The 14886-nt window shown below is 41.9% G+C and overlaps 1 protein-coding gene across 1 annotated transcript in view; it reads left to right on the top strand.

Annotated features, from left to right (window-relative positions):
- The window catches only part of SLC26A8 (solute carrier family 26 member 8), a 36400-nt gene extending 22049 nt beyond the window's left edge, over window positions 1–14351 (top strand). Inside the window, exons 12-21 of the mRNA XM_090026680.1 lie at window positions 428–505; window positions 2744–2839; window positions 4407–4513; window positions 7317–7386; window positions 8194–8286; window positions 8373–8507; window positions 9834–10199; window positions 10983–11037; window positions 11162–11349; window positions 13727–14351. Of these exons, the coding sequence (XP_089882806.1) occupies window positions 428–505; window positions 2744–2839; window positions 4407–4513; window positions 7317–7386; window positions 8194–8286; window positions 8373–8507; window positions 9834–10199; window positions 10983–11037; window positions 11162–11349; window positions 13727–13948 (1410 nt within the window). The 3' untranslated portion in view covers window positions 13949–14351. The remainder of the gene's footprint in view (window positions 1–427; window positions 506–2743; window positions 2840–4406; window positions 4514–7316; window positions 7387–8193; window positions 8287–8372; window positions 8508–9833; window positions 10200–10982; window positions 11038–11161; window positions 11350–13726) is intronic.
- The last annotated feature ends 535 nt before the right edge of the window (window positions 14352–14886 follow it).

Below are 14886 nucleotides of genomic sequence, written 5' to 3'. Positions count from 1 at the left end.
ACAGTCAGTCAGTCAATCTGACACAGCCAACTTCAGAATAAAGTATGACCCAACCTTTTTAGTTCCTCAAAGCAATTATACCAACTGCACCTCACCAGTGGAGAGATGTTCTGCCTGAGTAATTTAGATTATCTGCTCCCAGTGGTGGCCAAACTCTTACAGGTATTGAGATATGCCTTCAGACTGCTCACGTTTTGGCCAAGACAGGATTCAAACTATTTGAGGAAACTCCTTATTATCTGTCATTTTCCACCTGGGATAGCTCATAGAAGCATTAAGACCTGCAGTTTTGGAGGGGCTGTGTAAGAACTGTCTCTCACCTGCGTTCCTTTATTGCCTCAGGAAGAGGCACTGCAGGCAGCTACATGACCTGAGACTTTGGGAATTCATTTCTGAAAAGCATTTCTAATACAATATTTGTGTTCAGCTTGCAGCACTGATTGGAGCATCCATAATGCTGGTGTTAGTGCAGAAACTAGGATACTTTTTCCAGGCTCTGCCCAATGTAAGTAAGCATCAAATAGAATGGAAGTAGGTTGTTACCATGACTAAGAATAAGAAAGGATCTTCAGGGATGAGTTATGATTAAGCTACAGTGAAATGTTTCTAGGGACTGGATCATATCAAATATAGGTACAGACTCCCCTAATTCTGGGACGGGCTCAAACTCCAGGTAAAATACGTTGCATCTCACTTAGCTCTACCCATTTAGTGTGAAAGGTCGGGAGATGGGTACTTCTGCCTGCTCATATAGTTCTTTCACCAGGCAGCAGCACCTAACCCATCGGGCTAAAAATACCCAACGGTTCTTTCCATGAACAGTCTCTCATTCTCTTGTAGTGTGTGCACTGCTCCAGCTAATCGTTGCAGTAACTCCCGCAATTGCCTGATAGGCAGCATCAAAACACCCATCACAGCAAGTGGAGACTGAGGTAGGAGGACCCAGGACCACCGCTTTCTCTGGGTCCCAGACAATGGTCCTGAACAGCTGTAAGAATAACTCCACAGTCTAATCTCCTTTCATAGCTCCACAGACCCCCCTAGACCACTTCCTACCTCAGTCTCTCAGGAAGTCTTCACCTCTGCCCCTATTTTGGGATTTCGGCTTCCACTTGCTGTTCACAGCTGCAGTCCCTCTGCCACCTGGTCCATACTACTGCAGGCCATCTGTTAAGTGGAGCCATGCACTATGGTCTTTACTGCCACAGGCCCTCTGCAGATTCTGGTTCCCCCAGCTATGGGCTCAGCAGTCTCTTCACGGGCAACGCCTTTTCTCCTGCTGGCAGCTGTGCTCCAGTGCTCAGCCTCATTACTCTTCCTTGGCTTGAATTACCTTCCCTTTTTCAGCTGCAGTTCTGAGGAGACGCAGTCAGAAAGGAACTGGCTATGCAATTTCAAACGGTCCTCTACCAAACCGGCAATGCTGCTTTTTTTTGCACCTTTCTGATGAATTAGGGAGGTATACTACCTTTAGAAAGATCTTCAGTTCCTTGGTTAAAAAATGAATGAAACTTCATACCCAGAATCCATCATTTTTAAAGGATGTTTCACTTCCCATTGCAGTTACATATCTGCAGTAGTGTAACCAGGACACGAGCCCTGAGCTCTGACTATGGATGTGAGTATCAGAATTGTGGCAGGCAGACGTGCTCTATTTGGGCTCATCCAGAGGCTGTTCACTCCAGCCAGAGGCAGGATTCCCTTCTCACCTGCCTCCTGTCCCCTGCTACATGGCCAGTAGCTACCGTGTTAGCCCTCACACAGCCACTGCCAAATTGAGACTTTTACAGCAATGGTCTACAGCCAGGTCATTGCAGAAATATCTGTACCTCTACATATCTGCAAACTTGTGCACACAGCCTCCCATGGAGCTGTAGGCATCTGTGAGCTACATCCATGCACAAATAAGTGTTTGCAGGATTGGTACTTTAGATGAGGCTGAGATGTGAAAACAAAAAACCTTCCAGCTGGAAACTGGGGATACCAGCTTGGATTTTGAGACTTATTCCAAAACCATATGGTTGCAAACATAGTCTCCTGCAGACCTTATGTTGCCATGCAGGACTACAATTAAATTTTATCAACTATATATTCTTTGGGGTGAACCATTTTTTTTTCTGTCTTTTCCTTAATCTTTTCTGTAGATCTTTTATTCTTTTGAAGGTTTTAAATAGGGGACATGGGACTGAGCATTACTTCCATTTGACATCTGGGCTCTTTATGAGATAGGGAACTTACTCTTCCTCAGAGCAACTTGACAAAGTGGATGTTACCCACCTACTTCCTATTCACTTATCCACAAAGGAAAGAAAAATTATGTCAAACAGCTTCCTCTGTCTAGCTGTGAGCTGCTGGAGCTAACTGAAACCACTCTATGAAACAGCAATATGTACTTCAGTAATGCAGAATTGGCTTTCCTTTAGTGTTTCAAGAAGCACAGGGATATTTGCAATGATTCACTGAAGAATACTGTAGAGGAATTTAACACATAGTAAGAGCCAATTATACTGGCAGAAGCTCTTATGTAATTAGACAAGAGACTATACACAAATTGAATATGGGTTTAAAAATCAGAAGACGTTTTAGTCATATGTATCCATGACAATTATTGGAATGTGGATATTTCAGGGCCTTAATTTAGCAGCTGATCTAGCCACTGTCTGTGTCTTCATAACTTAGCATGGTCAGAGTTCCACAGAGGATTAATAGGAGAATAAGTGCTATTTTTCTTTGACTTGTGTAGGCTGTCCTAGCTGCTATTGTAATGGTCAACATGTTTCCATTTCTTGAAAAATTTCTGGACATCCCCACCCTGTGGAGGCAAGATAAGTATCATTTAGTAAGTGTTGAAAAACTAATTCAGTGATTAGAGGGAGCTTTAAGGAAGAAACAAACCTTTTGGGGAGGCAGAGGGGGGAAAACATAACAATGCAGGTGCTCTTGGAAAAGTGGCCATTTAGCAAAAAAAGGTGGGGAATTCACTGAAAGAGAAATGGCTACTGGATGCATTAAAGCAGTTATGCAAATCTGTTTGCAGCTACTTCAGCATTGAGAGAGCTTGTTATTGCTGGTGCCCTCAGAGTATTACAGGAGGCATTTGTTCAGGAGCTTTATGATTGACTGGAGGCTGAAGGAAACAGTCTCTCCTAGAAATCGGCCATGCACAACCACATATGATTAAATGTACCTTATTTTTTTTTAATCATGCAAATGTTAGAAACCAACAACATGCTCTCAAGAAAAGCTTGAAGTAAGGAAATGCTGAATGCTCGGATATGATCTTGTTCATTATTGGATAAAAACCTGAACAATAAGTAGATGCACTCTTTTAGAGTTCTGTTTACTAGAAGGAAGGAAATTAAACTGAGGAGTTGATTTTCAGTACTGAGAGCCTCTATTTTCACTGAGGTCAGACAGCACTGTGTTTTTGATAGAAGGGACGAGGGAAGCCACTGTTTGTAGCAGTCTGCATATACATTTATATGATGAAATTTGGGTAATCTATTCCGTAGAAAGGCTTGTAGCTGGAAACAATGCTTTCTAATAGTCTATGAACTTGCACAGCCTCATTGAGTCTGTGAGCTGTAGTAGCTCACCTGAACAGGTTGCCTCCTCTAATAGGGAAGAAATACATCTATAATAAGGAAGAGGTTGTTGATCTCTGCTGATATTACCTTTGACTGTTGGAAAAATACAGCCAGTAAGAATGGTTGTACTTTCTTCAGTTGGCCATACCAGGAATAATTTTCATGTTACTCCACTGAAGGTTTTAGCATAAGACTTCTTTTTGAAAAGGCTCCTTGGTGCTGAATTGATGGTGCTCCAACTAAATTGGAAATTCTCATCGCCCTTGGTCATTCAGGCCTGCCTGTGATCATTTTCAGGCGAAAGCTGTTCCAAGAGTAAAGCAGAGACACTTCCCTTGTTACCATTTTTGACTCATCTGTCTTCCTACTTAGTGATGATGTTGAGGATAGCTCAACGAAAAAGTTACCATGACCCTCCTAAGGTTTACAGTACCTGTACTCAAAGGAAGCCATCTCAAACTGTCTTACTGTCCGAGCCCCCAAGGTCTGGAACAGCCTGCCATCGGAGGTGGTTCAAGCACCTACGCTGAACACCTTCAAGACCAAATTGGATGCTTATCTTGCTGGGATCCTATGACCCCAGCTGACTTCCTGCCCTTTGGGCAGGAGGCTGGACTCGATGATCTTCCACGATCCCTTCCAGCCTTAATGTCTATGAAGAAATCAAACACGTCCATCAGAACAGAAGGCAGCTGAATTACTGGTTTGACAGAGAGAATGCTGTTGGCTGATATGGAGTAGATGAGTGCATTCTTTGCGTGTTCTACATTTTTGAGCTTTGTCATAGCTAATATTATTGTCCCTGACTTTTGTTCAAAGGTCATTTGGATTGTGACTTTTGCTGCAGTTCTCTGTCTCGGTCTTGATATAGGCTTGGCCATCTCAATGGGGTTCACTTTCTTCATAATCACTGTGAGGTCACACAGGTATGGGTTCTTATGGCAGTACACTATGTTTTCTTTAAGCTGATATTTGGATGATAGCAGTATGTCATGTTCTAGTATCAAAATGTTTTTGGATTTGTTAAGCCTTCAGTCAAACTAATCGTGAGATCTGTCTAATGTCTTCCCATCAGTTCATGCATGGACTGGGACCTTAACCGCATCCTAACCAGGCTGATGAGCTATGCGTTTGAGTCTATGGGAAAATGTGTCATTTATTGAAATGTATTGTACATTGTGATAAGATCAGCCAGGAATGGCTGACCCTCTGTATCTCATAGAAGTCATAGAGAAGTAGGGCTGGAATGAACCTCCAGAGGTCATCTTGTCCAACCCCGGCCTGAGGCAGGATCATCCCTATCCAAACCATCCCATACAACCATAATCTAAACTCTGTATAAGACTACCCTCAACCCTGATTCAACATAGACCTAACTAACACCCTAACATGCCACAGGTAAAGCAGGGGACCCATGGCAGCCAATATCCTGCTTCTGTAAAATGTTGTCAATATATACTCAAGAAGTCCTGGGTGGAGGGCCATGCTCTCCATTACAGAGGAAAGCAAAACCCCCCACAGTCCATACCAATCTGACCATGGGGTAAAATTCCTTCCTGACCCCAAACATAGCAATCAGTCTGATCCTGAATAGAGGTCAAGACCTTCTAGCCAGGAACCTCTGACTTTACTCCTAGCAGGAGAATTGGCACATCCCAGTTGAAGTGCCCAGCTTTAGCAGTAGCCAACACCCAATGCCTCTGGGGAGGCTTAAAAACGCCCTGCCACAAATAGCAGAAACCAGGGGGAAGGGTGGGAGCAACCAGCAGAGCCCCAAATGATGGGAAATACCCACTGTAGAAAATAGGCATAGCTGAGGCAAAATCATTCCCGACCAGTGGCTGTCCAACCTCTTCCAACACCTCCAGTGATGGAGAGTCCACAACGTCCCTAGGCAATCTAGTCGACTGCCTCATTATTTTCACAGTGAAGAAAATTGTTCTAGTTTTCCAATCTAAATTTACTTTGGTGCAACTTCGCATTATTGGTCTACATCATCTTCTCTGCAGCAAGAGAGAAAATGTGCTTTCCCTCTTTATGGCAGCCCTTATGGGTATTAGAAGACTGTTATCATGTCCCCATTTCAGTGCCTTTTCCACAAGCTGAACATGCCAAACTCATTCAGCCTCTTCTTATATACTTGCCTTCTAAGCCCTTGATCATCTTTGTTGTCCACCTCTGGACCCCCTCTAACTTCTCCATGTCCTTTTTAAAATCTGGAACCCAAAATTGCACACAGTGTTCCAGATGAGGCCTAACCAGTGCTGAGTAGAAAGGCACTATCACCTCCTGTGTCTTGTACCTAATGCTTTTCTTGATGCAGCCCAAAACTGCGTTGGCTTTTTGTGTGGCTACATTATACTACAGTCATATTGAGTCTGTGGTCTTCCAAGACTCCCAAGTCCTTTTCCACAGAGCTGCTATCCAGCCAGGTGTCCCCCCATAAATATTCCATAAAGAGAAGGTGGCAGTCCTGTGTCCTTATTTCAGAGAAGTTACCAAAATTCACTTGAGTCTCAGACTGTTATCTTTTCATTGAACACATTTGCTGCCAGAGCAGATGACTAAAGACTGATAGTAAAGATATGTCTGCATCATGCCCTTGGTGCTGCCAGGAGCACCCACTCTTGAACATATCTCACGCCCCTGCTCCTGCTTGCTTATGCTGAAGCCAGAATTATGGCAGTAAAGCTGCTCCAGGGTCTCTCCTATGACCACCTTCAAGCACTCTGGTAGCAGCAGTCTGAAGGGCAGCACCAGGGATGCTCCTGGATTGACTTTGTATTGCTGTGTTTCTGGGTTTGGTGCATGTGAAGGGAAGCCAGAGGCAGGATATGTTTGAGAGCAGGTGCTCCCAGCACTGCCAGAGTTGTGATGTAGACAGCATAAAGGGCTCGTAGTTACTATCCTAAACAAAACAAAACACCATTATTTCTCTCACTGCCAAATACTTGGAGCTTATCTTGATATACCTGTTGAAGAGGTTACTTCCTGCCAGTGCATGTCCTGCCAGTGCATGTCAGAGTAGATTACACCTTATGCAGATACAAACTGTAAGCCAGTCAGCATCCCAGTCCCTGAACACATGAGAATGCATGTGAATTGGTCTGAGGTGGCTTCTAAGTCACTCCCTGGGAATGGTTCAATTCTGCAAATATTTCAAGTTGCTTCTTAACACTTGCTTTACACTCCCATACACCATTACTCTCCTGAGCTAGACTTGAAATGCCATGAACACTTTGGAAGAGGAATTCTGCAGTCATATTTCAGTTAAGCATCTTCTTCATCCCTTTCACCTTACAGGTTTGTTACTGCAGATACATTTACCACAAGTGAGTATTTGTATTGATGGCACTCAAAAGAACAATCAAGTCACCGGTAAATGGATTTTGAGTAGAATGTTACTACAGATTCACACTTTCCACACTCCAGATCCTCCTCCACTTCTTTAGGGGTTATGTTGAATAATGAGGATATTTTGTGGGGAAAAGATGTTTCCTTGCCTACCTTTTATATGGAGTTTCCATGGCTTGGCACAGAGAATTCAAGAGAGCTAGGGGTACAGATGCATCCAAAGGGTGTGGATATGTACAGATCATTTTCACAAAGAACTCTGGTTATGGCTAAAACAATGTAATATTAATGTCCCTGAACTCCAGGCACAAAAATGTTGAGAGCTATTATTTTTTCCCTTTTCTCTATAAAAGCCTAATAAACATCTGGTTTCAGAATGAAGATGATGATGCTGGGCCAGGTTCAACACATGGATATTTATAGAAGTTTATCTGACTACAAAGCAGTAAGAGAAAAAAATGACACGCCACCCCCCCTCCTCTAATCCTTGTTACATGCACATTAAAGTCCATGGGTTACCCATCACATTCAGTTCATTGTAAGATTTGAAAATTTGTACAGATAGTTCAATATCTGCAGTAGGGAACAACCACAGAATCATAAAAGAACAGGTTTGGAAGGGACCTGAGGAGGTTATCTAGTCCAGCCACTTCCTCAAGGCAGGATTGTCTCTGACTGAGTCATCTCAGTCAAATGTCTGTCTACTCTGGTCTTACAAATGTCCAAGGGTGAAGATTTCACAACCTCTCTGGGTAGCCTCACAGTGCAGTAGTTATTCCTAAATTACCCTTGCTGCAAGGATCATTGTTCCTTGTCCTGTCCCTTGTGGCCACAATGAATAGTCTGTCTCCACCACAGATAATAGCAAGGCCCTTTCTACATTAGTATGCCCCTAGTAGTATACTGCAAAGATGGGAACATTTTAAGAAAAATGTTAGCGTAGACAAATAGGAAATATACTTTCTGAAGTGACTCTTGAAAGCAGTTTGGCTTGTCTGTGCTCTAGTAGCTAAACCATTTTCAGCTATGGTAAGAGGAGACCCATTTGGTATGCCTACACTGCAGACTGCTATGTGCCAGGGTAAATTATCCTTATTGAGCTCCATGGCTAGATTGCTGCTAGTACCCAAGGCAATAAGCTTAAAGTGTGTATGGATATCTCTACAGATAGTGTAAACATAATTGTCAGAGTCAAGTGAGTAATTGTACTTATGTGCGGACAGCCCTCAGTGGCTTGGGTTTTGTCTTGCAGGCAGTGGAGATTGAAGGTGTTAAAATCTTCCAGTGCTGCTCCTCCATCTCGTTTGCAAATATGAAACACTTCAAAGAATATTTGTTACGTAAGGTAAATGCCATTTTTCCTGTCATCACCTGCTTCTGAACTGCTGTTCTGGAAATACACAGTCCTCTCCAATATACTCACTTTTCCAGATGGACATGAAAGCAGTGCCCCTCGATGAAAATGAAATGAGAGCTTTAATCTCAGTCAGCCTGTCTGACACTGGAGTTCAGAGAAAAGATTTTAAATGTACTTGTGTTTGTGATCCACCTGAGCCATTACCCAGGGTAAGCAGCCTTATTTGCTTTTTAACAGTTATCTAGTGATTCAGCTACGGCATCCAAACTTTCTAGCACTGAGGGCCCTGTTACAAACTTGCCAGAAACCTGTATTGTCTGTATTGCATATAAAATTACATATATTTGCAAATCAGAAATAAAAAGCGTGATCCTTCTGCTCACACTTGTACCTAGATGAATAGATACTGTACTCTGCTTGTGGGCTGACTTGACCTGAAATATGAAAATCCAACATTGTTACCTTCTTTCCCTTTCCTTGACTGAAAGAAGTGAAATGGTTCAACAAGGACTGACTGCCTGAAGAATTCTGGCCAGTCCCTATGCTAGGTATTCACTAGCTCAGGAGCAATAAATACCTTAAATCCTGCCAGCCACAATCTCTGTCTACAGGCGCCCTTTATGATCAGATTTCTCTTTTCCTTATTTTAAATTCAGTGGTAATTGAATGCCTTCTATTCAGTCAGTCTCATCCTCCTACCTATACTTGACAAATTCATAGGCAGATGTCTTGAAGAGACTTCAGGACATGGATAATCCTACTAAAATATTCTTAATTCTCAGACTATGCTGGGTAGTTAACAAAAGATAATAACATACTTCTGAAAGCGGGGTGGGGGTGGACCTAAAGAAAACTAGTCTGGGAAAGATGTGTGGGACTGATGGGAAGGATGGTTTTGAACGTCAATCTTCTCCCAGAGAGTTGGGCCACAGTGTGTGAGCCTTTCAGCCACTTTCAACTCATTTTCTACTGTAAAAGTTAAAGTGGGAGCTTGTCAATATTCCATCTTTTTAAAACAATTTGAGCTAAAATTGTCTGCTGAAAAGGCTTAGAAAGAGAACTAAGGTATAGAGATCCACTGAATCTTAAAAACAAGGGTTTGGCATCGACATATTTGAACTATTAAAGAAAAAAATTAAAACCTTGTCAGTTTTCTCATAGATGCATACTAGAAACTGCTTGTTCATAGCAGGAAGATACGCTGCATAAAACTTCATAAATTTCCTTCTCTTTTTTAAATAAAAAAATGTAAAATTGATGAGGGACATTGCAATGATGATCTTAAGGAGTAGGGTAACAATGCAGTTCTTGGGTGGTTGAAGGTATACTGCTGACCACAACCAGGGTCTCCTGCTAATTGACATATTCATATTATTTACTTCTGTTTTTAGCATAATCTCAAAGGCATTGCTACCATGAGGGAAGGAAAATGCCATGAATGATTTACAACGTTATCATATCATATATTGTATCTTATAACAAGAAAATTTCTACCTTCTAGACCAATTTCCTTGACTGTATGCTCTCCATTCTAGGTCCCATATACTGAGAAACTGGTAAAGCGAAGTCACAGAAGTAGTGGGGCTTCATCATCTTCCCTGAACTTGATACGTTGGTCGAAATTCGAAAGTAAACACAGCTCTGAGACTCTTTCAACAGGGTTCTCAGCACTATCCCCTGGCCGGCCTGAAGACATCAGAGGCAGGGCAGCAGGACCTGAGACTGGAAGACAGAAGGATGAAGGGAAAAGAACATTGTTTCCTTTAGACCGTGGCCTGGATAACTCCACAACAATGTTGTGTCAGGCAGCAGAATGCTCGATATATCCAGTTCACACCATTATTTTAGACTTTAGTATGGTACAGTTTGTGGATTTGCAAGCTACAGACTTACTTCGGCAGGTAAGTCCCTTGAATGCATATAAAAGTAGCACCTGAAGTGTGCCAATATCCTGTTTCTTATTAGTTTAAAGCAGTGGTTCTCAGTTTTGTAGTCTTGAGGCAAAAGTCCTAGCAGATTGCATCTTCAAAAAAAATAAATTCCTTGTGGTCGTGCATCGTTGAAGATAATCCTTCTTTATTGTCACTCAGTTTTTCATAATTTTCCTCTACTTACATCTTGGTCTAAATTGTCTGAAACACTAAATGATTTTGAATGGTTTGTTGTGTCCCAATTTTGGGGTGCCAGCTTGAGATGCCTTAATTTTAATTAGCATTCAGAAAGTCGTAAGCATATAGGCTGTCTGTAAAACCAAGTTAATTAATATTCAGCATAGCTTGAAATGCTTTTATATCACCAGCTGGATTTGAAAATGTAAATCCTGATTTTGATTGTTAACTCTGTGTATGGGTTATGATGAGCTTAGTGTCAGGGAAGCTGCACTTCTAGTATGACCAGAGGAACTAATACAAACACATGGCATGGCAACATTTATTTGCTACAGAGAGTGATACTTGATGGTCAGTTTGGGTTGGCACATGATTTGCCCCGAGAACTTGTGAGAGTTCTGCTGTTTTCATGCTAAGGTAAGACCCCCTGAGTGAGATTCCTGAAAAAACAGTACTTTTGGAGGCAAAGAATTACAAGCATGTACTTTTTTCCCCCCCTTTTCTGTCCTGCCTTTAGGTGCCCAGGCATTTCTGTATAGAGCATGTGACCCCCCTAATATGCCCTTCTCTCTACAGATCTTCCATATGTTCCAGAATATCGGCATCACAGTCCTGATAGCCAGCTGTCACCGTAAGTACAGTGTTAGTAATGCTGTATTGACCACTTTCTGGGTTTTTTGCAGGAACAAAATAAGTTCGAACCCAAGTGAAACACTTTAGTGATGCTGTTTGCTGTGACTCTTTTTTTCCCCAAGTTTCTGTAGTAGAAATCTTTGAGAAGAATGATTTCTTTGACAACTGTGTCACCAAAGCACGGTTCTTTCTAACCCTTCATGATGCTGTGCTGGCTGCCCTGGAACAGCGGCAAATGCCGGAGCCTATGGAACTCGGCACTGGAGAACCTGAGCAGGAGTTAAATGAAGGGCTGATAGAAGAAAAGAAGGTATGGTATTTAGTTCAAATCTTCATGCTGTCCAGTGATCCTAGGGGTATATGAAGTGGTAAATATTGACAGGTAGTTTGATATATGGGAATAAGTAGGAGTGTACGGAAAAAGGAGACTCCAGGGTCCCTAGCTGATCAGTACAACTGATTTTCCTCATTCCCAGTATCCTGAGAGAATGGTGCTTGCCAGTTGCCTACAGCTGGTTCTACATTAATGCATAGTCAAGAAAGAAGGATTAATTACTTACCCTGTAGCAACTGTGGTTCTCTGAGAGGCTGTTATCTGTGTGGATCCCATGAAGGGTTCTCTATCCCTGCTTTGTCATCTTCATTAGTCAAAAGCTTTGAGTTGCAGGGGTTGGGGCTGCTCCTGTCTTTATATTCCTCCACAGGAGGACAGGACACAAAGTATGTACATGACCAGGCTACTCAGGAAAATTTCTGAACTTGCAGACAGGGGGATCCATACTGGCTATCACACTTGAACCACCATTACTGCAGGATAAGTAACCATTTTTTTCTCTACTTTAGAGGCTCAGGTAAGAATTAATGTTTGTACAGTGCTTAGAAGATGTTCAGTGCTATGATAAGGTCCTTTTTAAATCCGCTCTAACACAAGGTATACACTCTGTGTAAAGTCATCATATTCTTCTTGGAAACTGACTTCAGCAGTGTGATAACATAAGGTTTTTATCCAGGCTTAGATGCTCTTGGGATTCCTACCTTAAGATGACTTAGATAATTCCATAAGTGTTGTCCCTCCAAAATGACAAGTCTCCCATCTCCCCTGTATCTAGACGAGATAATGAGCCCTGCGTGGGTAAAAACAGGAGCTGACTTCCAATATCAGTTGTATACAGGAAACATTTGATAGCATTTTGTCCTTTCCAATTTGGATAAATTCAGCCTTCCTAAATGTATCCTTCTGTTTGATTTGCGTACAGGATTTTCTTTAAAAATATATCTTTGCCTAAATTGTGGCATGCTGTTATTTGATGCCGTTAAACAACTGCTGCATTCCTCCCAGAAAAGGTGGCTGCATATCACTGGTTTGCAAAGTGACCACTATGTATGTGTAGTCTCTAATGCACCTTGGTATCCCTTAGATAAAAAGTACCATGGAAATGTAAGCTGATAATATTGTTATTTTTCATATACAGTGGCAGGAGTAATGTGTGTGTGTTGGGAGAAGATGGTTTTGTGGTTTACATAATTTTAATACACTTCAGGATATACTGTATTTTGCTTTACGTACCCAAATGACATGTATGTAGCTATGTAATTGCAGTTTTATGGAACTTATGTACAGTTTAAGAGTCTTATTTCTTACTATGATAAAATAAAATCATCATGCACAAGTATCAGTCAGAACAGGGTGAAGAACTCTCCTACCTTTTATCCAACTATCCTAGCAGTCAGGGCACTTGCCTAACGAGTGAGAGACTGAGGTTCTAGGTTCCCCTCCCCAGAAGCAACGAGAACCTCCATCCTCTGCTTCCCAACACAATGCTCTAAGCCAGGCATGCTTCACAATCCTGTTCGGCCCTTCTCTTGAAGCTGACTGACTGAACAATGGGGAGATAGAGTAGATATGTGAAGCCAGGAAGAAGAAAACAAGTCAAAGGATATGTGGCTGTATAAAATGAACGCTGCCGTGGAGTATAAGACATAGGTGGGCATATAAGAGGCACTTTGTTCTAGTCTGGACTCCTGCTCCCACTGCGGCAGAACCTATCCTTGTACTATGTATCCATTTTATGCAGAGAGAATTACATACAAGGTGCAGTGGGCCAGCTTCCAAGAGGAGGGGCCTCTGGGCAGTGCCTAATGCATAACTTGGTGGCTAGAGAGAGTACTTTGTTGGAAAATGGGAAGCAAGGGTTCAAACTGCTTCTCAGTGAGGGAAGGTGGGGGGCCAGGAGCCTGGATTTCCTAGCTTGCCAAATGTCGTAGGTTTGGGGGCTAAAAAGGTGGGAGGGCTTTCTTCTCTTCTAGTATCTAATGCCTGCAAGATACTTACCCAGCCTTGCCCAAGTACCTGAACAATTCTGTCTCACTGGCTAACTGCCTGACCAGAGTAGTCAGTAGGTCTGTGCAAGCAAACCTACATGGTAAACTATGTATAAAAATGCAGGTCAAAAACTGCTGTTATACAGCGGCATGTGTGCTATTTAGGCACAAAGTGAAACAGGATTTAACCCTTCCTAGTGAGGAAGGATCTGCACGGTAAGATAAACGTTCTAAGTTTTCTTTTCCAAATTGTTACAGTGCTGGATCACTTCAATCTACACAGGGGGAAACGGTGAACTTTTTATTTTGATTTATTTCACTGTCTTGGGCACTGTGCAACCGAAGCACTTTTGTGTGCATTTCAGGAGAGAAGTCAGTATGTGGATAAGAACAATGATGTTTTCTCTATGAGGACTGCTGAGGATGAACTTCTGAATGAAGAGCCGGTACCAAATCTCTTCGACTCATACTCGCAGACGGACCCAGAAGTTCTCCGGCAGTTGGATACTCCACTTCTTGAGCCAGGTTATGAAGATGAGGCCTGGGGGGGGCAGGACTGGAAAAAAGGCAGGAATCCAAAGCAGTGACAGGGAATCCCACTCTAATATATCTGGTAGTTCTTAACTGCTTTTTTACTTCTTTGTTATCTGTTTCAAATTTCTTAATGTAACAAATCAGCCAACCCATCCAATGACTTAATACTCTAGTGAACCAGCAAAGTTTATCAGGTTACCATTAAGGACTTTCTATAAGGGTACTACTCAGCAATGAAAAAGCTGGAAAATTTTGACTTTCTGCAAGATGAAACTTGGAACCATTGAATTAATTTTGGCAGTGTTTCTGAAATTCTTTATGAATGACTTCAGATGTTCTTAAACTCGGAACATTTTTGTACACTGTTTACTAGTGAATAAATGTTTGCATTTTTCAGCAGATTGTACACGTGCTGTTTCATTAATTTTGGATGTACAGTATGCAAAATAAAGTGAAGTTCCAGAAGAAAGTGTTTTGTCACTAATACTCTGCATTTTCCTAGGATTACTGGTGACTGCAGTAAAACAAAATGATATCAGTATATTGAGATTTTTTTCTCAATCCCTTTCAGATCAGCTATAACCCACTGTCAGCAAATTACATCATTTTCTTTTCTTTTTCTTAGTAGGAATTAACTGAGACAGCAAAGAAGGGAGAAACATTTATCAGTCTCAATGTTAGGAGCCAAGAACAGTTAAAAAAAAAAAAAAGTACAGTAGCATTTGAAAAAATGCTTTAATTCTTATTTTTTGAGTATCAACTTCATACTCAGTACAGTCTGGTGCATGCTAGGACAACACTGGGGGCAGAAACAGTCTCCATGAGGTATGGCAATGCCATTTGTACCAGAGACCTTAATGCACTCATCCAAGAGATTCTTCCCTGACCTCAACACCTGGGCTGAGTTGTGGGTGGAATTCCCTTGTTTGGCAGAGAGCCAGCACAAGATATACCATTCTTACCATTTAAACCCTATTGAGAGGTAACAACT

The sequence above is a fragment of the Crocodylus siamensis genome, chromosome 13, assembly GCF_052110815.1.
Source record: "Crocodylus siamensis isolate JL-2025a chromosome 13, ASM5211081v1, whole genome shotgun sequence".
Taxonomy (NCBI): Eukaryota; Metazoa; Chordata; order Crocodylia; family Crocodylidae; genus Crocodylus; species Crocodylus siamensis.
The sequence above is the reverse complement of the archived record's forward strand: the minus strand, read 5'-3'. Positions and strand labels throughout refer to the sequence as shown.